Raw genomic sequence first — 23,061 nt, forward strand, 5'->3', positions numbered from 1 at the left:
CCCTGGGCCTTGCCCATCTCCAGAGAGCCCCTTGTTCCAAGTTGTGGCATGATGCATATGCCAGACTCCAAAAAGGCTGCTAACTAGCATTAGTGGGGACCTTAAGTAGAGACCCCTTCAACAGCCAGCACCGTTAATCACTGACTATTTTGCTAAGGCATGGAGAAAGTGTCTTTCTTGCTCTAACTGGAAGCAGCAATATGTATGATATTTTGCCTTTATTGTGTCAACTGCCTGCATTTAGCTCTGGATCCATGCTAGTTCCACTGTCAAGGATGTCGCAGATCGTTGTCTTAAGGGCTCTTAATTGCTGACCTATCTGCCACCGTTGGCTAGAACTACTTGACAGCGCAGTTCCCTGCCACGCTCCATGGCATGCCCAATAATTTTGGCTGGAGAGATCTTTCAGCAATGGCCCTTGAATTTGCCTTGGCAGACATGATGATTTGGTAATGAAATTGTTCTTGGCATTACCATCACACCGCCTTCCATCATTTGCCTCCCAAGGGTCTTGTCAACTTCTCTGGGGCCACAAATAGTCCACTGCCAAGATTTTTCTATCAGAGCCCAGGGAGACATCTGTTCTTGACACATACTCATGGGATAGATTGAAGATCTGTGTTTTCTCCCCAAGGACTCTGACTATTCTATCCTGACTATTCTATCAAATGTTTTTGTAGGGCAAAGGCAAGCAGTAACTGCTTTGGAGCAGCATTTCTTTTGCTTCAGTTGTAGTAGTCATGTTAACGAACTGAATTGTGAATGAGGAGTTTTTGGACTGATTTCCAGGGAAACCTCAATGTTGGGGGTAGATATCACCGGGGCACTAATGAAAGTGAGCTCTGGCTTAATGAGCTGCAATTGTCCCAGAATTGGGTTCCTAGAGACAGGAATTTCTATCATTGATCACCGTACTGCTGCATGTCACCGATAGTCAGAGCACCCAGGAATCCATAGAAGGTGGAATAGCTTCAAAGACCAGGGAAGAGTAAGAGCTCGTGGGGAAAGGTTTTAGGGTTGCCAATGCCAACCTCCAACAGGGGGCTGGAGTTCTCTTGGAATTATAACTGATTTCCAGGCTGCAGAGACCAGGCCTGGGGCTAGAGCCTTGGGCATCCCAGGCCAGCACCTGCCCTGCACCCCCCCCCCACCTGTACCTGCTCTGTCACCGCACCCTTGCCTACAGGGGGGCAGGCACAGTGGCTCAGCAGGGGAGGGCTGGATGGGCTGCAGGCAAGCCATGCCTGCACAGTGCTGTCTTGGAGGTGCTCCAAGAGTGCATTGCGCATGCGTGGTTTGCCCGTAGCACCTGCTCAGCCTTCTCGGGCAGAACTGAGAAGACCCTAGGGGACAATATTATCTTTGGAGGACAGACTCTATGGCATCACATTTCCCAATGAACTCTCTCCTCTCCTGTCTCCTCACTTTCCCCAAGCTAGAGTTAGCAACCCAGATTGCAGGGGATCTCATTGAGGTAGCCTCAGCAACAGCGTGTGAGCAGGGCTTCATCTAAAAGCCATGCTGTTCTTAAAAGAGATGGATGGATGGATGGATGGATGGATGGATGGATGGATGGATGGATGGATGGATGGATAGATCGATCTGCCAATAGAAGCTAAATGCCAAATGTTCTGCATTCTACAAAATCCAGTGCTTAGCTGTGTGACTGAAGCTCCTCCAAACATTTGTCTGTTCACTGAGGATGCACTTGAGCCTGCTCAGCAATGAAATGTTTAGAGGTTGCAAGCAGTCACCTTTGAAAAATCCCCTGTCCTCTGCTAGTGTTACTCTGTCAAGGCACCTGTAGGCCAGTCTTCAAATCAGAAGCTCTCCTGTGATTGGGAGCAGCAGCAATTTGATAAAATCAGCATTTTTCTTGCTCCATGCAAGGAGTTGTTGAATAGGTGGGTGGTGAAGGAAAAAGTAGTGACTAGATCCTGCTGACCAGTTATAGATTGGAAAGTACAGGAATTGTTCATGGCAGTAGGAAGTGGATATTTGGGAGTTTCGCTTTTTATGTCAAAATAGCAACACTTAAGTGAAGTTGGTTGTGCCTTCCTAAACAGTTACACCCTTCTAAGTCCATTGAAGTCAATGAACTTAGAAGGGTATAACTCTGTTTAGGATGGCACTGCAAATGACTTACCACAATTTAGCTTTCTAGCGTAACCCTTAAGGTGAGACTGCGCTATCGCTGAGCTCCCTCAGAGGAAGGGATGGGCTCATACAAGTGCCATAAATCAAGCCAGATAATCATCATCAGACTTCACTTCAACACATTTGTTGTTGCTTTGCTTCACTTGTGTAAGAAGTTGTTACCTTGCTTCACTTGTGTAAGAAGGATCATGGCTCATGCTGCCATTCTTTTGGCGTCTGGGCAGGTTGCTGGAAACTCCTAGAAAGATAATAACACATGCTCGTAAAGGATGTTGCCAGTCAGTGAGCAAATGGCATCGACCGTGGGTGTGTTAGCCATAACAATAATTGATTGTAATCCTTCCTTCTCTTTCTTTTCTTTCTTAGCGATCCCCAAGTGAGCAAGCGCCACGGGGGAAGCTCGGCTGATTCCAAAGGTACCACAATTGTTCCATTTTCTTTCCCCAGAAATCATAGAGGGAAAGTGGCTGTAACTTTTAAATTTAGAAAGCCCTGTTTCCCCCAAGTGTGAGATTAGGAGGAAAATGTTCCCCTTTTAGTCAACGGTATAAGTCCATCCTGCCCTGCTCAGGAGTTAGACATTTAGAAAAGAAGAAGGGGGAAAAAATAGCTGACAAGTGGCAAGGTGGTCACTCTGTAGTAGATGCGCAGAAGAGGAAATTCCATGCAAGTTCATCGTTAGTCCAAAAAGACAGCAGCATTTGGGCAGATGCTATCTGCTAACCTTATCTACAGTGCTGGCATTTAAGAATCTGAAAGTAGAAATCAAGGCATGGCAGTGTTACTGTCACACTTACCACTGATTTAGCTGCTTGAACATTCCTATTGTCTATAATCCTTACAACAGTTCTGTAAGGCAGACAGCGGCATTGTCATCCCCAAATGCGAACTGAACCTTATAAGTAATGCCTCTTAATGAAATTTAGGAAATTCATGGAGGAAACGAGCTTTGAACTGAGGATTTAATGACATACAGTTTACATATGGAAGTATTATTCTGTACTAGTTGTCAGAGAATGTGGGTGATTTGGACAATTCTTGGTGCAATATGCTTAATTTCCTCCCCTCGACACTACGTTTTAGCCCTTCTGGGTAGCTTTGGAGAAGAGCTAAGAGGAGAACATGATGTTAGCCATTTCAGCCACTCCAGTGAGCTGCTCCTTTTCCCACCTGTTGGTTCATCTGGAAGTTCCTGAAAAACCTCAGGGGATTACATGTTGTTGTTTTTTTCCTGAGGCCTCATATTTGTGCTGGTTCTTTAAAAAATAAATGTGGATAGAATGTTTTGTGGAAATGCCATAATATCTGCCGGTGTTCTGTCCCCATCCCTGCACACTGCTTCACTAGTAGCTCTTGTGCCATTTGAAAATGGCACAGGTAGTAAGCTAGGGACTTTAATAAGGCACAGTTGTCTGAATAACTTTGGTTATTCTTGAAGGAGAAAATTTGCAGCCAGCTGGCTTGTATTTGGATTTGTAACTGGCCAGTTCCTCTGTTCCGTAGACTCTAAAACTCATACTGAGCCCTGGTTGCCCTGAGCCTGCTTTGGCAGGGAAGGTGGGGTATAAATCAAATAAACATAAACATACTTTGGTGATCTGTGAAACCCAAAAGACCAAATTCTTTTGAGGGAATGGGTGCAGGATCTCCTGCCATCTCCGAAGCCACTTGTTTGTACGCTTTTAGGATAACATATTGAGGAGGGTGGCAGCAAGGAGGCATCAGTGCTGTTCTTCTGAAAGTGGCTGGTAGTGAATGTTTGTTATTCCTTTATTGCTTTTTAGAGTGTCCCAAGGCAAATCAGCATCAATCCCTAATTACAGATAGGGAGCTGAGGCTGAAGGGAATCGGAGTTGCTTAACATCTCCTAGTGCAGGGGTGGCCAACGGTAGCTCTCCAGATTTTTTTTTTGCCTACAACTCCCATCAGCCCCAGCCATTGTCCATGCTGGCTGGGGCTGATGGGAGTTGTAGGCAAAAAACATCTGGAGAGCTACCATTGGCCACCCCTGTCCTAGTGAGTTCAATCACACCCAGGACTTCTTGGCTCATAACTTGGATTCTGGGAGACTAACTGCATATTACAACAGATGTGTGGCTGTGTTTCTTCCTCTCTTCTCCTTTATGTCAAATAATACAGACTGTTGGACGTGATGTCATTGCATTTTGACTTTCCTCTCTCTTCATTGGGTGATATTTGTGGGGAGTACAAATGCAAAGCGCAATGGCATGAAAACTTGTTATATGGTTAAACCCCCATACTGAGCAGGGAGGGGAAGCTTTGGGTTGATGTTTTTGATGGTTGCCTCCCCTCAGCTGAATTGCCAAATTCTTCCCACAGTGGCATCACTGCAGGGCCACTGCGTGGGGGTGGAGGCTGGGGTGGGGGACAACATTCCCAGGGCTCAAGTCAGCTGGAGGGCCTCCAAAGCCATGTACCTTTTTCAAAACCTTTACATGCAGTTCTGCACTGCAGCCACTAGGAGCACAGTAAACAGGAGTTGTTCCAATTCTGCTGGCTGGGCCTCTCTGCAACAAACCCATGCTTCTCAGGTCTTGCTAAACCCGTTAGTCAAGCTAGCACTGGAGCAAGGCAAGACTAGCCAAGACGAGCTACAGTCTTTGTCAGGATGCAGCCCTAAATAAGGTCCCTACTTTCAGCAGTCTATGGTTGCCCTCTTCCTTTTGTTCCACCCAGCTCCATAGTTTTTTCTGCATAGCTAGATCTTGCAAAGGAGCAGTTCTGTTAGTGTGTGGTAGCAAAAAAAAAACAGAACCCTTTTGTTGTCTTTTCTTTAATTTCTTTAACTTTCCTATACTTTTCTTATCCTTCATTCTGCTCTCTTCCTTTCATGGTCTGCCATTCCTCTATCACTTTTAATTCCCACCCACCCCCTATTTTTCAGACTTGGTCTCAACTCCTCACCCTTGCTGATTGGCAGCTTAGAACTTATTTAACAGTAGTATAGCAGCAAACCTTTGTTAATATTACGATCAGAAGCAGGGGTTAATTTCCCCCATAAAGTAATAAAAAGATGCTTCCCCTCCCCTTTTATGTGCATGATAATAGAATGCTAACCTGCCTTAGTGGCGATAAATGAGCTACTGTTCCCCCACCCCTGCTCTGGGCCTTTTTTCTGTAGCCTTACAGTTAAGAGAACTGGTTCTTGGCATGCTCCCTTGAAGCTGAAGGCTGGATGCCTTGTAAACCAGGGGCTTACCAGCTGTCCTGGCCCTCCTTAATCATAGCAAGCCCTGATTTTAGTAGCATCGCAAGGGCAGAGAGCAGCCAGAGAGCTGGAGGCTCAGCACTAGTCAGGAGAAAGCTGGCACCTCACAGGTTAATTACATGAGCGGCCAGTTCCCTTATTGACAGGGTAGCTTGGAAAATGCTGAGGCAGGACATACACTGCAGAGTGTCAGAGCGGCGGGAGCCTCCGCTCCCAGCTGCCTCTCTCTTTTTCTTTCTTTCTTTCTTTCCTTCTCTCACACACATACACGCATCAATCCCAGCACAGCCCCTCCACCCCCACCCATCCCATCCACAGCCCACCTGTCAACTTAGCCTGCTGGTCTGGCAGCTGAAGCGCCTTTTCTCTGATTGGAGCCAAATAATCCAGCAAGAAACCCCTGTACTGCCAGGCAGCCCGATTCCAGCTCTGCAGGAAGAAGGGGTCTGGGCTCTGAGCTGGCTTTGCTTCTCTTCCATTTCCCTCCAAAGGGGTGGTGTTTTTTGCTATTCAACCCCACCCCCAACCTCCTGTGGTTAGGGTCTTGCACCCTTACCTTTACCACACACCTGGAAGCCCCTCCCCCACCTGCAATTCCTTCATCAAGCTGGCACATCGGATACCCATGGCCAGCTCTGAGGCTCGTGGTGGCCTGCAACGATTGTCAACGGGGCTGTGCCACTGAAAGGGGAAACCCCAGCCGACATCACAAGACAGAGAGAGCCGGGGGCAGGGGACACATCCAGCGGCCTGGGCCAGATCGCCTCTCCGTGGCTCTGTGGACATCCCTGCTGCCAGCATGATGATGTATTTCTGGGTAGGTCCTGGCTTTGGGTCTGTGTTGGGAGAATCCAGTTTGGCTCATTATATGTTATTGCTGGTTGCCAGAGTTTTGGTGTCCGATTGGAGTTGGGTGTTCTCATGCAAAGGGTTTTGCTACTTCCTTGAGTGCCCAGCGGGGTTGAGCTCCTGATCTTAATCTTCTATCCCCATTCTTAATTCCCGTGAAGGTTGGCTGTATATTCCTTTCCCCCCTGGACTGTGTTGCCATCCTTTGCATTAGCCTAACCAGGGGATATTCCTCCCATTACTGTTAGAGGGGGGATCCTCTGCTTTTATACTTACAAACATCAGCCCTATGGCCTAGGCACACAGCTGAAGGTGTATGTTCTCAGCTACCTTGTCTCCCCACTGTGTGCTCATTGGATTCAGAGCTGATGTAGTAAATCTCTGCTTGACAGTGGAAGAGCCTCCTCCAGCTTTGTGCATTACTCTGAAGAGGCTGGGATTACAAGTGAATTGTAATCTGGTATCCTGGGGGGGGGGAGGCGGGGTTGTAGTGTGAGCAGAGGTGCCTGTGACAATTACAGGTTCTTGTAGCAGCCTATTGCTTCCCTCTCTGTACCTCTCATTATTGTATCTGAGTTCCCAGCAGATTAGTCTACATAGAATGGCATGTAGGGCCCCTGATTCAATGATATTCCTGGCAGAATCCCACATTTCGAGCTTTGTCTTCTGCCCCATTGCCATTATGGAATTAGTGAGGTGGAGGGAGAAGCTGTTTCTGAAAGAAAGGCATTGTGCAGTTGAATTATGCATGAAAGGGGCCTCTTTGAGCCTTCAGTACTTTGAATCTTCAGCATCAAGATATTTAAGCTGCAGAAGATGAGTTAACATTCAGCCAGGTGACGAAGGAATCCTTCCTAAGATAAAAAATACACTTCAGTCTTGACTGTTCACTTCATTAGGGTGAAGCAGGGCCTTGTTGAGAATGGCATTTTACCCCTCCTTACTCTCTAAAGTGGGACAGCTGAAGAGGACTGATGTGCCCCAAAGGCCAGTGCTCACTGTTAAGCTATTTTCACATTTTCCAAGAGAACCAGTATTCCATTCCAAGAAATCTGCTTTTGCAAGATCTTCTTCACTGCACCTTCCCAGCAGCCGCTCTTTGGAAGGCATTCACTATCCTCTCTACTTCTCCATTCTGATGGATGGATTATTTTAGATTTCTATCCCACCCTTCCCAAAAATGGGCTCTGGCAAGTCGTAGAGGCTGATTTAAAAGTTCTCAGCACAGGAGGAGAGATGGTGAAATAGACAGAAATGTTACAGATGAAGGAAGAACTGTGGTGGAACTGGAACTGAGGCTTGGAACTGTTGGTAGTCATATGGGTTCCTCTGCAGGCCCAGCCATGAGAACTCCACCCCAGCAGCTATGGTTTGGTCTTGGCGCATTTTCCAACAGTCACTTAAAGGTGAAGCATTCGTGCTTAGAAAGTAGGTTGCAGCAAACAGTGTAGTGTGTTGGTACCAAAAAAAAAAAAGAGTACCAAGTAACTCCTTGTTTAGAGAAAGCACTTGACCACTGCTAATCTTATCAATTGTTAGAGAGAAAACCTATATAGCTCTACTTTTTTGCCTCTTGTTAAGTGTGGTGTATTTATCAGTTATGGTGTATGGGGAAGCTGTTAGTGACTGGCAGGGCTTTTTTTTGTAGAAAAAGCCCAGAAGGAACTCATTTGCATATTAGGCTACACCCCCTGACATTAAGGCAGCCGGAATTGTGTTCTTGTGTATTCCTGCTCAAAATTAGCCCTGGTGACTGGTGTGTGTGACTGATGCAGGAATTACCTTGCTTTTGTGCATAGCTGGGCCAGAGAGGTTGGTCAGGCAGTAATCCCGTGGCTCAAGTACAGAAATATGCTTGTGGTAAGCCTAATCGGGCTTCGGGCTGTCATCATTGCCCTTTGTGCCTGCAGCACTGAGACATCTTCCCCACGCCTTCCCTAAACATTGAGGTTGAACGTCTTCAGCAGGGGCATGAAACCAACTTTACTTCTGACCTGGAGGCAATAACAAAATGTTGGTATGGTGGAGTTTTGTCTAGAGCAGACCAAAATTTTACCAAGCGGTAAGTGTGGCACTTGTGTGCTCACCAAGGGTGCCCAGGTTATGGTTCACAGACAGTAGCAACAGCTAAGAACTCATTATATCCCTTTCTGTTTATTGCAAGGATTTCCCTGGAGGTGGCCACACCCTTGTCACATTGCAGTACTGCTGGTGCACCCAGCATTGGCCTAAGAGCTTTATATGCCGAGGGTGGGCAATAAACCAGAACTGGAGCAGAAACCGGACTACAACCAAAAACCGCATCACGGTCAAGGCAGCAGGGCTAGGTCTGAGTGAGAAACAAGATCTGTTTGTAATTCTTTGTTTCAATGGCTTCCTGGCCAGTTTTTAATCATAATGCTAACCATTGAGAAATTCTGCATTTGCTTATACGTTTAGATGAAGGGCAGCTTTTGGATATTCTCAGTTTCACACATGACACCGAACGTATAACCCTGGACTACTTGTCCGAAGCAGAGTGAATCTGAATTTCTGTTTATTTTATTGGTGTCATTGCAGCAGGAGACTTGTAGGCCCAAACTTGGAAAAGCCATGACCTGCCTACACTTCTTTCACAGGCTTTGCTTGGGAAGGCTTTGCCCCTCTTGACATCCAGGCTACATTCTAGGGTTGCCAATCCCCAGGTGGGGGCAGGGGATCCTGCTTCAGGGTCGTCAGAAAGCGGGGGGAGGAGAGGGAAATGTCTGCTGGGAACTCTATTATTCCCTATGGAGATTTATTCCCATAGAAAATCGTGGAGAATTGCTCCGCGGGTATCTGGGGCTCTGGGGGGGGGGCTGTTTTTTGAGGTAGAGATTTTCAGTATAGAATCTAGTGCCTCTCCCCAAAATACCCCCCAAGTTTCAAAAAGATTGGACCAGGGGGTCCAATTCTATGAGCCCCAAAAGAAGGTGCCCCTATCCTTCATTATTTCCTATGGGAGGAAGGCATTGAAAAGGTGTGCCGTCCCTTTAAATGTGATGGCCAGAACTCCCTTTGGAGTTCAATTATGCTTGTCACAGCCTTGATCTTGGCTCCACTCCTAATGTCTCCTGGCTCCACCCCCAAAGTCTCCTGGCTTCACCTCCAAAGTCCCCAGATATTTCTTGAATTGGACTTGGCAACCCTACTACATTCAAAGGAACGAAAAAGGTCTTTGAAACCCCAGTGCTCTCTGACTGCTGTTGTTGCTGCTCACTCCATGCAGACAGGTGCCTAACTCAGACTTATCGTGGGTGGATGGCTGTTGGAGGGATTCTAAAATATTTTAAACCTGTAAAAGGGCAGCAGCAAAAATGGCAGGGGTTGTTAAAAGAAATGCTGCAATGAACTCACACCAAACTTTTCTTGGTCCACTCAAAAGCAATCTTTGATAGTCTCTAAATATGAACTTGCACAGACAAACCAAATGTGCAGTCCCAGCAAACATGGACACTGCTGCAAGAAAAACTCTCAGATCCCAGCAGTTACAGAAGTGACCATAGAATTTTCTGGGCATTAGCCAGACCATATATTAGGAATCATCCTCATATCATATGTATCTGCAAAAGGGCCAAGATGACTTGTACAAGAATAGGTAAGTTTGGTGAGCCAGTTTGGTGTAGTGGTTAAGTGCACGGACTCTTATCTGGGAGAACCGGGTTTGATTCTCCGCTCCTCCACTTGCACCTGCTGGCATGGCCTTGGGTCAGCCATAGCTCTGGCAGAGGTTGTCCTTGAAAGGGCAGCTGCTGTGAGAGCCCTCTCCAGCCCCACCCACCTCACAGGGTGTCTGTTGTGGGGGAGGAAGGAGATTGTGAGCCGCTCTGAGACTCTTCGGAGTGGAGGGCGGGATATAAATCCAATATCTTCTTCTACTACTTCTTCTTCTTCTTCTAAGTTGCGTAAACTTGACCCCCATGTTTCCTCATACACATTTAAATTGTTTGTGTATGCTTGCCAGATCAGCTTTTTCTTTTAAAATCAATGATGAAAATGAGTGTCAGGTGGGGAGTGTGAGAGATTGTCCATGTCTGTATAAAGAAGTATTGCGATATGTCTCCAATGGCTGATTCTCACTTGGCATTTGGTATTCTGGTATGCATTCTCCAGTGTAGAGAATTAAATATACATCTCTTTTAAAAAAAGCAACAATCCAAAAGCAGCAGACAGGAAAGAATCAGTCCCCAGCTTCTGATTTTATTTCAAAAGATATACACTGACTGTACACATTCCCATTTATCAGAGGTGATGTGACGCGCATATATTTTTTACTTGAGTTTACATTACCAAGCACAAAAACCCAGCAAAATTGGCCTTTGTTTATTATGAAACTTCATTGGCAACTTGAGTGCCTGATAGCCCCTCTGTGTGCATGTTGGTGTACTTGTGATTGGCTGTAGGCTGATACTCTGGAATTAAAACTTATCTCACTAGCAATTTTGAAGTGAAACTGAGCCAAGGGAATGGGGGTCCCTCTGAGTGTGCTGATTGGAGTCAGGCAGTATGCTTTAGGGAGCTGCATGTGTAATTATGGTGACGTTTAGGGTAATTAGAATCAGAACTCACAACCACCACCACCCTCCCGTGCTCTTCCCTGATGAGCTGTGGATCAAAACAAAGGGGTGGGAGACCAGCTGCTTTCTGTTTTGTCTGCCCAAGAATCCCAGGCCCCAGGGATTAATTTAATGAGGGCCAAGGACTACGGTTGGGCTATGGCTGACTTGTGGAATTTTCTCTACACTGGTACAGAAATGGTTGCAGCTTTCTGTGGACTGCATGCAAGTAACTGTTTTTGTAATTAGTCTGCATAACAAAATGGGCACTCCCAGAGGTTCATGTTCCAACTGTGTGATTTTTTTTAATCATGATGCAGCTTCTCTCAGTATCTTCTGAGAGACCCTTTCTCTGAATACTTCCATCAGCAGTTGTTCGTTTGGAGATGTACACTCTGGCAACATCTGTACCAGCTCTGAATCCTGGTCACTGAAGGAATGAAGGAACCGTGGCAGTTTGGCTGTCGCCTTGCAGTTGTTGCTTTGGTCATTGCCCACAATGCAGTAGGAATGCTGCAGCAAATAGCTAAGGAACTAACCCTTTTGCAGGCTTAACAAGTGGGATTTTTGTATCTCTAAAGAATTGTAGCGGCTGTGGCAGGACAATAAAGTGTATGAACAAAGGGAAGAAAGGATGTGCTTATAAATGAGTTGGGTGTGGGATAAACAACCAGTTCGGTGCCAAGTCGCAAGAGCTTTCTTATTATTATTAATATCAAAATGCCTCTGAAGGAAAGGCATAGTGCTAGGGGTCTGCATTCCTGTGTGTGTGTAGAGTGCTGTCAAGTCGTAGGCTACTTGTACTCATAGCCAACTTAAGGTACTCCAGCAAAGGGCTTTCAAGGCAAGTGAGAAGCAGGGGTGGTTTGCCACTGCCTTCCTTGGTGGTCTCCCTTCCAAGTACTGGCCCTGCTTAACTTCTGAAATCTGACGAGCTTAGGCAGTACCACACTTCCTTCATCCCTGGCTGCATTCCTTCTTCTTGCACTGAAAAAACCTCACACATGCATGGGGTATTCTTCCTCCCCAAACAAATAATGCAAAAAATCCTCCCTTCAGTTTCTCCCCCTTCTGGACAAGCACAGTCTCCCCTTGCCATTCTTCTAGTGCAGGGGTGGCCAAACTGTGGCTTGGGAGCCATATGTGGCTTTTTTACACAGATTGTGTGGCTCTCGAAGCCGCCACTGCCCTATCAGCCAGCTTGGAGAAGGCATTTGTCTCTTTAAGTCACTTAATCAAGCCAAGCCAGCTGGTGGCTTGGAGAATCCATTCAAAGTTAAAATTGCTTTCTTTCCACCTCTATCTATCTATCTATCTATCTATCTATCTATCTATCTATCTATCTATCTATCTATCTATCTATCTATCTATCTATCTATCTATCTATCCATCCATATCCTAAGCCTTATCCCTATCCCTATCCAATCCATCATCTCCTACCTTCCTTCCTTTCCCAAACATCTGACTCTAATGTTAAGCAAGTTTATCTATCAACTTCCTTCCTTCCTCCTTGTGGCTCTAATGTTAAGCAAGTTTGGCCACCTCTAATGTTAAGCAAGTTTGGACTTAATACAAGTTTTGCATTAAGTATTTTCAATGATAGATTCCATTTTTCTAGATATTTGGTTCTTGTTTAGTGGTATATCTAGTTCCTGCAGTGCATATGCTCAGACAATTCATACTCAGAAGTGGCTCAGCTCATGCTTGTCTCCCCATCCATCACAGTTCTGACAGTGACAGTTACTGGATGAGCAGGAGCTGTGTATTCTGCATGGCCAAGTGTTCACTTCTTGTGTGGGGCATCCCTTGGGAAAGGAAGCATGCCTTCATAGAGATATTTCCATGCTCTTAACTATGAGTTACAGTGTTCAGAGAGTTTCTCTGTGGACTTGCCCTAAGAGTCATCGATCATCTATCACCTATTATCTATCATCTATCTATCACCTTCCTTCCTACTGAATTGAGATTGCTTTCCCTGGTTAGAGTCTTAAGAACTTGATCCTGAGATGCAGTTTGCCACCAGGCAGAAGAGCTGTAAGTGGAGAGGAGTGTACACTACACTGTACACCCTTATTTCCTTCTTTGCTGACTAAAGTGTACCATTGCATCAGCCATATTCTTCATACATGCTCTGCTTCTTCTAATTAATCAAAACACTTAGCGTGTGTAGTTAGGACTTTACACTATTCAAAGCCCTTCAGATATATTTTCCCAGTGATCCTTAGAACTCCCCTGTGAGTAGGTCCATATTATTATTCTCATATTACAGTTAGGGAGATAAGGTGGAGAGATCTTCGTGAGCTTGTGGCCAAAGTGAGATTTGTGTTGGGATACTTGTGACTCGCAACGCACCCTCCCCCCTCCTGCGCGCATGCACATACACACTCTCCCCAACTCAGTTTCATCTTTACCCTTGTCACATTTAGTGCCCTAGAGGCACAGCCCTGCATTTTTCCACTGCAGGCAGTGATTGTAGACTAAAAGGGAAAGGTAGTCCCCTGTGCAAGCACCAGTTGTTTCCAACTCTGGGGTGATACTGCATCATGACGTTTTCACAGCAGATTTTTTTTACGGGGTGGTTTGCCATTGCCTTCTCCAGTCATCTACACTTTCCCCCCAGCAAGCTGAGCACTCATTTTACTGACCTCAGAAGGATGGAAGGCTGAGTCAACCTTGATCTGGCTACCTGAACCCAGCTTCCACTGGGATCAAGCTCAGGTCATGAGCAGAGCGCTCAGACTGCTGTACTGCAGCCTTACCACTCTGCGCCACAGGGCTCCTTGTGATGTAGACTGGAGGGTGGGAAATGTGATGGGGTCTCTGTTCATTTCAAGAAGTGAATACTACCTAAAATGTTCAGCAGGAGAGGGGCAACTGGGCATGAGGTTGCCACTTTTGGCAGCAAACATGTATTTAAACCACATCCTCTTTATTGGAGGAGAAAATAAGCTGGCACCAAGGAATACCTGCTGCCTTTCACATCAGGACAGATGTTCTCTGAACATCCCATTCCTTAGCCAAAGGGCCAGTGAGTTTTTTGATGCTACAGAGAGAGAGAGACCAGGATTCTGCCCCCTGCTGCAAGCATCCAATCTTGCAGTGTATACCCTGCATATTTCAGAGGCAGATCTGCCAAATCTTACTGAACTCCGGCAGGCTGCTCGTGCTGTCAGTGTTTTGTCTTCAGCCCTGTATCTGGGTACTGCTACAGGACATTACCAGATTGTTGTTTTAGTGCAAAAAGGAAGGAAAAGTGCAACCATTATTCAGTCATTGCAAGGGATCACAATGCCTCTCTCCAAAATAAAGCAGTTGTTATGTGGGTTATTTTGGGTAATCCAGACCTTTCCCTAGGTAGCGCTTTGTTGCAGGGAAATTGCATTTTCTCATGACTCAAACCGCAAGGCTCAGCATGAGGTTGCTGAGCTTCTCTTCACCCTTCCCTCAGGTCTGGAGAAATGTAGGGGAAATTGCTGACCTCACTCGAAGCCTCAGTGAACCACAGAGCCCAGAGGAGGCAGCAAACAATTAATTGGGGGCCCGTTTTTAATTGATCCATAGACATGTAATTGATCGGTTTGATTAGTCAATTCATGTTGCAACCTTAATTATTACTAATCTTTAGTAGCTGAGTAATTCCCATCGCCGGTACAATTCAAGTGCAGGGTTGCCCCTATAGCCCTGTAAACACACACACAAAAGTGCCAAACATAGATATATCACACTCCAGCATTCTTGCAGCAAACCCTTCTCCCCCATTTCATAGGCTGCTTCCCTTTCTTCATTTTAAAAAGCTGCACACTTTCCCCCCTTTGCAGCACAATCTCTCCATTTATTGGCAAAAACCAACACACCTGAGTAGCTGCTCTTCAAAGTTTTTGCTAAAAAGTAAAATTAAACGCCTGCAATAAGACTTTGCCTTCTCTGTCTGTATGTGGTTCTGTACCTATAGCATTATGAGAGAGTTTCAGGGGAACTGTGTAGAGAACATGCCTAGGATTTGGGGAAGAGGCTGCATATTGTGAAAGGAGGTGCAGGAGGAGGAGTCAACATAGACCTGTGTGGAGCCGTACTCAGACCCAGGCAACAGGCATTTTGCAGGGAAAAAAACGTGTTTTGTGACCTCATCACTGTTTGCTTCAGGTTGTGCTTAAGTACCAAGGTGATGCTGTCTCACACAGATTTCACATTGAAGTTTTGCTTCACATTCCCCTCCAATGGCAGTGGTTTTATAAGGCTTCTGCATGACATTCTCATGCAGTCATCTGCTTTCTGAGTTTTCTGCAGGACTGCTTTGGTATACCCTTTCCTAAAAAATACTCTAGCAGTAGTGGGAGCAGATGCCAGCCAGGAGAGGATATCCAGGGAATATTTTTGTGTGTGAAAGCTTCACCACAACTGTGAATGTCTCTGCATTAACCAAGGCAGTGAGAGCAAAAACCATCTTTCCTCTGTTCATAGTTTGCCTGTTTTCCAATGAAGACAGGTTTGACTTTTTTTTTCTTTTTTTTATAATAGTCATAAACAATTTTATTAGTAACATATGGTAGTAGAACTATATCTACAACTTATATAAAGCTTAAGATAAAAAAACACATCATTCTACCCCACATCTTACTTTTCTCCCACCCCTCCCCCCAATACTTGACCCCCGCCAGTGTTATTTTTTAAAAAAAAAACAGATATTAAAGGTACCTTTAACTATCAAGAAAAAACAAAAATTGATAAAGAAAAAGATCCCCCCTTCAAAAGTTATATTCTTGTCTTAAATGTCTTAATCATCAAAAATTGTCCAATGTCCTTTTATTTTCCACTCTTTTTCTACATATCTTCTGCCCAAGATATGAAGATAAGGCAGGTTTGACTTTTGAAAGCTTATAAAACCCTGAAAATCTTGAACTCAAATCTAGCCCCTCTGTTTTCCAACCTGCAGTCTACTTTGTCATACTTATTTTAGCCAAATTTAATCTGCCTTATGTCTTTTGGAGAAAGGTGGACTATAAATTAAAGCATTCCTGTCTTCTTTTTTCATACCATAGAGGTCCTCTTGACGTTAAGCACTTTTGAGTTTTCTTTAGTGCCCCTTCTAGCTGCCCAACACATCTTCTGGAGAGAAGTGGAAATTCCAGGATGTTTTGAGTTGAGTTTAAATAGGGACAGCACTTGTTTACTTATTTGAGATCCTTTTATGTTAATATTATAAACAGTTGTTCTATGTGCAATATCTACTTCCAATATCCACTTGTTCTGTGTGCAATATCTGCTTCCAATATCCACTTGTTCTGTGTGCAATATCTATGTGCAATATCTAATTCTTGAGGATTTTGGAATGAAAAGGTGGTCTATAAATATGCCATATAAATACATTCTTATTCTGAAATTGACAACATGTCTTATGTGACTAGAAGTGGATTGTGGCTAAGATTTTGCTGCACAGTGTTGATTTGCACAGAACGTGCCAGTTCATCATGGTGGGGAGGGTTAACCAGTTTGCATGGCCAATGGGGAATGCATTCCCTCTTGACCCACGACCCTTTTAAAAGGGATTCATTTGTCCTCATTGAGCTCATTATGTAGCCAGATCTGACTGGACATGTGAAGTGAACATCAGGCTCACTATAGGATCCATGACTGGTTAGAATTATGTAGTAAGAAAGTGCAGAATTTTAAATATAATGCTTCTGCCATAGCATATCAAGACTGCAAACAGGTATAGATCTTCTCCCCTTCCCCCATGAATATCCACTTTCTGGGAATTTTGCACAGCATAATCCCAAACCACATTGCTTTAAAACAAATCCAGTGACTTTTAAAGTTGGAATTCCTGGATATTGGGACTACATTAGAGGTAGCCAGCTGGCTGTGATTACTGGAAGTCTGCTTGGGATAGTGAGATCAGGAAGGTAGGAATTACCTGCCTGGTTCATTCCCAAAAACCTTTCCAACTCATTATCCTGTCTCCAACTGTGGCAGCACCTGACTGCTTCAAAGGCTGGTGCCAGACTCCCTATGCGTTGGGCAGAACAGAGCTAATCTGCCCCAGGAAGCATTCATCCAAATGGCCCCATATCGGAAGCCGGAAGGTTTATATCCTCCTTCAGAGTCTGATGATATTAACTCATCTTTCTAGAGCATTTGATCAGAGCTTCAAGGCCAGAGGGACCATTCAGTATGATCTCCTGCATGGACAGGTTACAACATTCCAAATGTAATAAAAGCAAGGCAATCTTGGTTCAAAGATCCTAAACATCAATAAGCCCTGCCCTGCCCAAGTGAGCTTTTCTGTGTTTTTTTTTTGCTCTCACTGTTGGGTAGCTGCCTTGTGTTGTTTTTTCATGGGTGAATTTTGGTAATTTAGCCACTTGTTTGGGCCACTTCAAAGCTCTTACTGCTCTGTAGTGACAGATGAGCACTTAGGGAGCCACTGCCCAAGGCTATCAAGCAGTGAAAGCTACAGACCACCCAATATGCCTACGTTGAATGTGGAAAATACTGATTACGTGGAAGGCTACAATCCTCTATGTACATTTATGATCCTATGTACATTTAAGCTTGCTTCTGAGTAAATACAAGATTAAGCTGTAAATATCCTTTGGCTTTCTGCACTGAGGGGTTTTTTGGGGGGGGTGGGGGTGGGTTTGTCTTGAATGAAAGATATGCTTCACAGCTATCTAGTCCTTCTGTGATCTCCACTACTTTTCCTGTTGCTTGTTCATGTGCTAACTTGAGAAAAATAACTGGGGGGGGTTTATCTCAAACCAGCGTGCAGCTATTAATAATGGTTTTAAAAGATTTTGAATGAGGAAATTGACTTCACATACAAAACACGACCTGGAATTTTGTATACATCTTCACCTGAACCCTTGAGTTGGGAGACAGTCATTGCTTTTCATGCAGGAAAAATGAATGATACTCTCACATGTGTGGGAAAATCCACTTTGCCCCCTGCCAAGCTGCCACTTAATCTGTGAATTAAACATTTATGCTGGTGATGCAAGGTAGAATTCTAAGGAAGTTGTTCCCGCCCCCGCACATCTTATAGAAAGCTTTTGGTTTTCCTTCTGTTGAAGTCAACCAGCGGCCCATGAACCCTACTCTGGTGCATAAAACCCTTACAGCTGCCTCTCCTGGTGTGGTCCCCAATGTCTGCCAGACCTGCCGTTCCCCAGCCTACCATAGCTCTGCTAATACTCCTTTCTTCCATCAATGAACAAATGCCCTGTGCTTTAAATATGTGTCTGTCCTTCCTAGTTTTCAGGGAAATCTTGGAGAGATGATTCCTAAGAACAACAACAACAAAAATACCCAAAATAGAATAGTAAAATCTCAGATTTTTTTTTAAGTAGTCAGAGGCTGTGATCACACACACTAAATAATGACCTTTCAATCAAGTTTCCATCTGGATTTCACTGTGTGAACTGGCAAAATCCAGTTGGAAAGTGCATTAAAAGGGGATTGAAAATGCATTATTTAGTGTGTGTGATCACAACTAGATCAGTCATTAAAAATTAATAGGGCGTGGAACTCCTTAGAAGCTAAAATGACTAAACTTTGATCACATTACGAGAAGGCAAGAGTCACTGGAAAAGACAATAATGCTAGGAAAATTTGAAAGCAGCAGGAAAAGTGGAACACCAGACATGAGACGCATTGACTCAATACAGGAAACCACAGCCCTCAGTTTGCAAGACCTGAGCAGGGCTATTAACGATAGGATATTTTGTCGGTCATTAATTGATTCATTAATCCATAAGTCAGAAAGGACTTGATGCCACTTAACACAAGCACACAGGGCATGGGAGTTATTTTGACTCTGAAAATTAATTTCACATTAGCTTGTGCTACATAACATGATGTGATAGATGGGGAAACACAAGGGGTAATGAGAATAAGAGCCAATGAAAATAAGAGTTGAATTGGACATAAAATGTATTGCAGGTAGATTGTAGCACAGAACAAAGGAGAAGGGATCAACACTTTTCACACACACACCCGTGGCTGTTTGCCCAGCAATGGGGGAAACAAACATGCCTATTTGCAGTCTTAAACACAGACCGTTTTCGCACACAGCTTACCACGCGGTCACGTTCCTGTTCTCTCCGCAGCGTCCGTCGGATTTCCCACTATCTGCGCCGAAGTTACAGGAAGTGCTGCGGCTTTTGCCTAGCAAACATAAACCGCTAAAACCCAGTTTACGTTTGCTACGCAAAAGCCGCGGCACTTCCTGTAACTCCGGCACAGATAGTGGGAAATCCGACGGACGCTGCGGAGAGAACAGGAAGGTGACTGCGTGGTAAGCTGTGTGTGAAAACGGTAACAGTGAGAGATTTATCCGGGTGGGCAGCCATGTTGGTCTGAAGCAGTAGAACAAAGCAAGAGTCAAGTTGCAACTTAACTCTTGCTTTGTTCTGCAGTGGGAGATCTGTTCATGGATGTCTTAAGGCATCTAGTGTCATCCTCGTACTCAGAACAAGAGGTGTGCTGGTATATAGTCTAAATTTACAATACCAACGTGCAGCCAAGATCAGTGCAAAGGTAACACAGCATATTTGTAAAGTGGTGCCAAGAGTGATACAGGGTTGCTAGTCTCCAGGTAGTAGCTGGAGATCTCCTGGGATTACAACTGATCTCCAGGCAACAGAGGTCAGTTTATCTGGAGGAAATGGCTGCTTTGGAAGATAGGCATCATACTCCCGTCAAAGTCCTTCTCCACCTCAAACCCTACCCTCTTCAAGCTCCACCTCAAAATTTCCAGGTATTTCTGAACCCATAGCTGATCATCCTATCTAAGTTCCTGACAAGTTTTAAACTTTGCTTTTGGTAACATCAAAAGCAGTTTGGTAAGGAGGTCACTTTCCAAAAAGATGAATTGTCCAAAAAAACAAAACAAAACAAAAAACAACCTGGAGTGGTCACCATGGAGATATCAGATCACTTTTTGCAACCAAGACTCTAGTTTAAACATTTACAATGCAGTCCTAAGCAGAGTTGCCTTCTTTGAAGACCAGCCACTTAATACTATATAGGGCTTCATTGACAGTCTCTTCTCTGTCATGCAGCTGTAAACCTGACAATGAAATAGTGAAACTTTCAAGTTCAGCTGTTGGTGATATACAGATGGGGTATCCTGTGCTGGACTGGCCATGTCTCCACAACCCTGCCATGTAGAAATCTTATTTCATTGGATATAAAATAATGCCTGCAAAACTGGTTAGGGGAGGTGGTAGGTGAATGTTTTCTTTCCTTGATGCAACACAGAGGCTACTACTTCTCCCCACCCACCCCACCCACCCCATGTGAGTCCTTAAACTTAAACTTAAAGCAGTGATTGAATGTTATTATATCGATGAGCTAAAATTTGTTCCTGGTGCTGACTTTGTCGTGCAATGAAACTTCCTTTTAATACTCAGGGTTGTTGCGACTGGAGATTGGTGTATCTGTACATGTATACATGCACACCTATGAGTTAGTTGCATGCGCAAATGTACTTGGCATAGGAGACAGCTGTGCTCTGTTTTCCAACCTACTTGTTTGCCTCTATCCAATGCCAGTTCCCTCCCTATCTCTGCCCAGAGTCCTTTCCCACTTTTACACACTCTTTTTCTCTTCTTTCTGTACTGTGCCTGACCCTGCTTTACTTCAGTTGACACTATTGCGAGTGGATGGTAGCTCCCACTGTGCCCATTTCTAGCTAGAGCAAACCTGCTTGTGTCTTTCTAATTTAGGTGACACCCAGCAAATGGTTAGCACTTGTATAAAGTGTTGAGCTGGTGGGATACTATGGTTCTCATTAATTCTTTCACAAGGAATTGCAAGCAGTTTGAAGTAGTGTGAGAACTGGGTAACCAGAAGCAACGTTTTATAAAGTTTTCTGTGCAAAGGATGTAAGCCAGCACGCTGACCCAAGCATGGGGGAATTCCTTAACAAACCTTGAAAGTATACACCTGGCCCTAGGGGGTATAATTTCTGCGATATGAGGAAGGACTCTCTCGTAGATTTTGCCACCTCTCATATCCACCAAGCAGTTCTGATGCCTGCTGATCCTAGGCTCTGAACCATGCTCCATTCTTCCAGCTTAGGAGTAATTGCTGCGGAAAGCCAACCGACCTGCTGAGAAGCCACCTGTCATATGTCCTCCCTCCCCCCCCCCCCCAGCTATGGCTGCGTGCCCTTTGCAGCCAAGGTCATGCTGCACTCTGTGTGGTCTTCAGAGGAGGCTGCCCTGTCTTGGCTTTTTGCCATCTCGAGTGTTCTGTCCCATGCGCCTCAGTTCTCCAGGTGCATTTGCTCAGAGGCAAATATAGCCTGAATCAGCCGGAGAACATACAGACTAGCAACTCAAACATAAGTGAGTTCCATAAAAGCAATCAGTCCCGCGTGTGCCTGTTCTGCACAGATTGACAGTCCTCTGAGCTGTCATTTCGTAAACTAGTAGTAGCAAGACAATGCTAGAGGAAGCTAGAAGGCATGGGAAAGACATGATGCTTCAGTTCTTAGGGCTTCTGAAATCACATCGGAAGGTTTTACAAGAGCTGCCCCAGTTTTCTACATTTGAAGGGGAACATTTTCCCAATTAAAATGTTACTACATAAATGCAGCGTGCACACTGGAGCTTAGGTTCATTGGAGGAATTTCCATGGATAGAAGGGGGCGTGGTTAAATTTCACTGATTTTCTCCTTTCCACTGCAGATTGCCAACATCCCTGCTTGTGCTTTCCCTGGGGGTCTGCTGTTCCCCAAGAGCAGCATTTCAGAGGGCATTTTAGGCTGCAGCAGGAAGGGAGAGGAGAGAAAGTCATGCTCTGCTGACAGAAATCCCTTCCATCAGTGGAAATTTCCAGTGGATCCACATCGTTCTGCTGTTTGGCGTTCACGGTCTTTGGGGAAATGCTATGCAAATTACATTAAGTACCAATATACAAATTTGGAAGTAATGTGGTCTGCCACTGTTTTGCACATTGAACAAGTTGCTCACCTCATTTTTAAATGTACTTTTCTGCATCGTAGGCACACATCGATTCTGCAGGGCAAATGAAATATCCTAGGATTCAAACTTGGCAGAAAAACTGTCTGGTACATTCTTAGGGCATGAATGAGGGACTTGAGCAGGAAGACTAACAAAGCATATTTGAATATTTGTGACAGTAATGCCGTCACTTGCTCACTTTACAAGTTTCAAGCAAGTAAAGAGACTGCAAAGAGCCTATCAGTACTCACCAGTTAAATGCTCAATGAATATCAGAAACACATGTGATTTGAACAACATTGTGTATACATGTGCATAAATTTAGTGATGAGCCCACTGTGGAAATGCATTCAGCACAGATGGGACAGAGATAAATTTTTCTGCCCAGTAGGTACTGGATACAGGGGGCCCGTATTTTTCCGTTCATTTTGGGAGTGAAGCCAGATTTGCAGAACTGATTGTCCCAATCTTGTACTAGTCATAAAACAACACATACCCCTTCTCAGTTGGATCATGTCCCATGTCGTGAACCCCCCTCCCCTGGCCAATTTCAGAGTGAAATACAAACAGTGACTTAAGATAAACTGTCTGGTGATGGTGAACATATATGAACATATGAAGCTGCCTTATACTGAATCAGACCCTCGGTCCATCAAAGTCAGTATTGTCTTCTCAGACTGGCAGCGGCTCTCCAAGGTCTCAAGCTGAGGCTTTTCACACCTATTTGCCTGGACCCTTTTTTGGAGATGCCGGGGATTGAACCTGGGACCTTCTGCTTCCCAAGCAGATGCTCTACCACTGAGCCACCGTCCCTCCCCTAAAAGCAATCCAAGGCATGAACATATGAACATATGAAGCTGCCTTATACTGAATCAGAACCTCGGTCCATCAAAGTCAGTATTGTCTTCTCAGACTGGCAGCGGCTCTCCAGGGTCTCAAGCTGAGTTTTTTTCACACCTATTTGTCTGGACCCTTTTTTGGAGATGCCAGGGATTGAACCTGGGACCTTCTGCTTCCCAAGCAGATGGTCTACCACTGAGCCACCGTCCCTCCCCATGAACATATGAAGCTGCGTTATACTGAATCAGACTCTCGGTCCATCAAAGTCAGTATTGTCTTCTCAGACTGGCAGCGGCTCTCCAGGGTCTCAAGCTGAGGCTTTTCACACCTATTTGCCTGGACCCTTTTTTGGAGATGCCAGGGATTGAACCTGGGACCTTCTGCTTCCCAAGCAGATGCTCTACCACTGAGCCACCGTCCCTCCCCTAAAAGCAATCCAAGGCAT

The 23,061-nt window shown here is 44.9% G+C and overlaps 1 protein-coding gene across 5 annotated transcripts in view; it reads left to right on the forward strand.

Annotated features, from left to right (window-relative positions):
- The window catches only part of RBFOX3 (RNA binding fox-1 homolog 3), a 509,742-nt gene that overhangs the window by 391,194 nt on the left and 95,487 nt on the right, over positions 1-23,061 (forward strand). For 2 of the 5 annotated variants that reach the window (XM_060253332.1, XM_060253334.1), the window contains one exon: positions 2,524-2,573. The exons of 1 other annotated variant lie outside the window; for it this stretch is intronic. Coding sequence is in view for 2 of the 4 variants with exons in the window: in XM_060253337.1 (XP_060109320.1) it covers positions 6,186-6,203 (18 nt within the window). In the remaining 2 variants the exon portion in view is untranslated. Of the gene's footprint in view, positions 1-2,523; positions 2,574-5,553; positions 6,204-23,061 lie in introns of those variants that run through there. 2 more of the 5 variants (XM_060253337.1, XM_060253328.1) reach the window with 2 other exon arrangements.

This window comes from Heteronotia binoei, chromosome 13, assembly GCF_032191835.1.
Source record: "Heteronotia binoei isolate CCM8104 ecotype False Entrance Well chromosome 13, APGP_CSIRO_Hbin_v1, whole genome shotgun sequence".
NCBI lineage: Eukaryota > Metazoa > Chordata > Lepidosauria > Squamata > Gekkonidae > Heteronotia > Heteronotia binoei.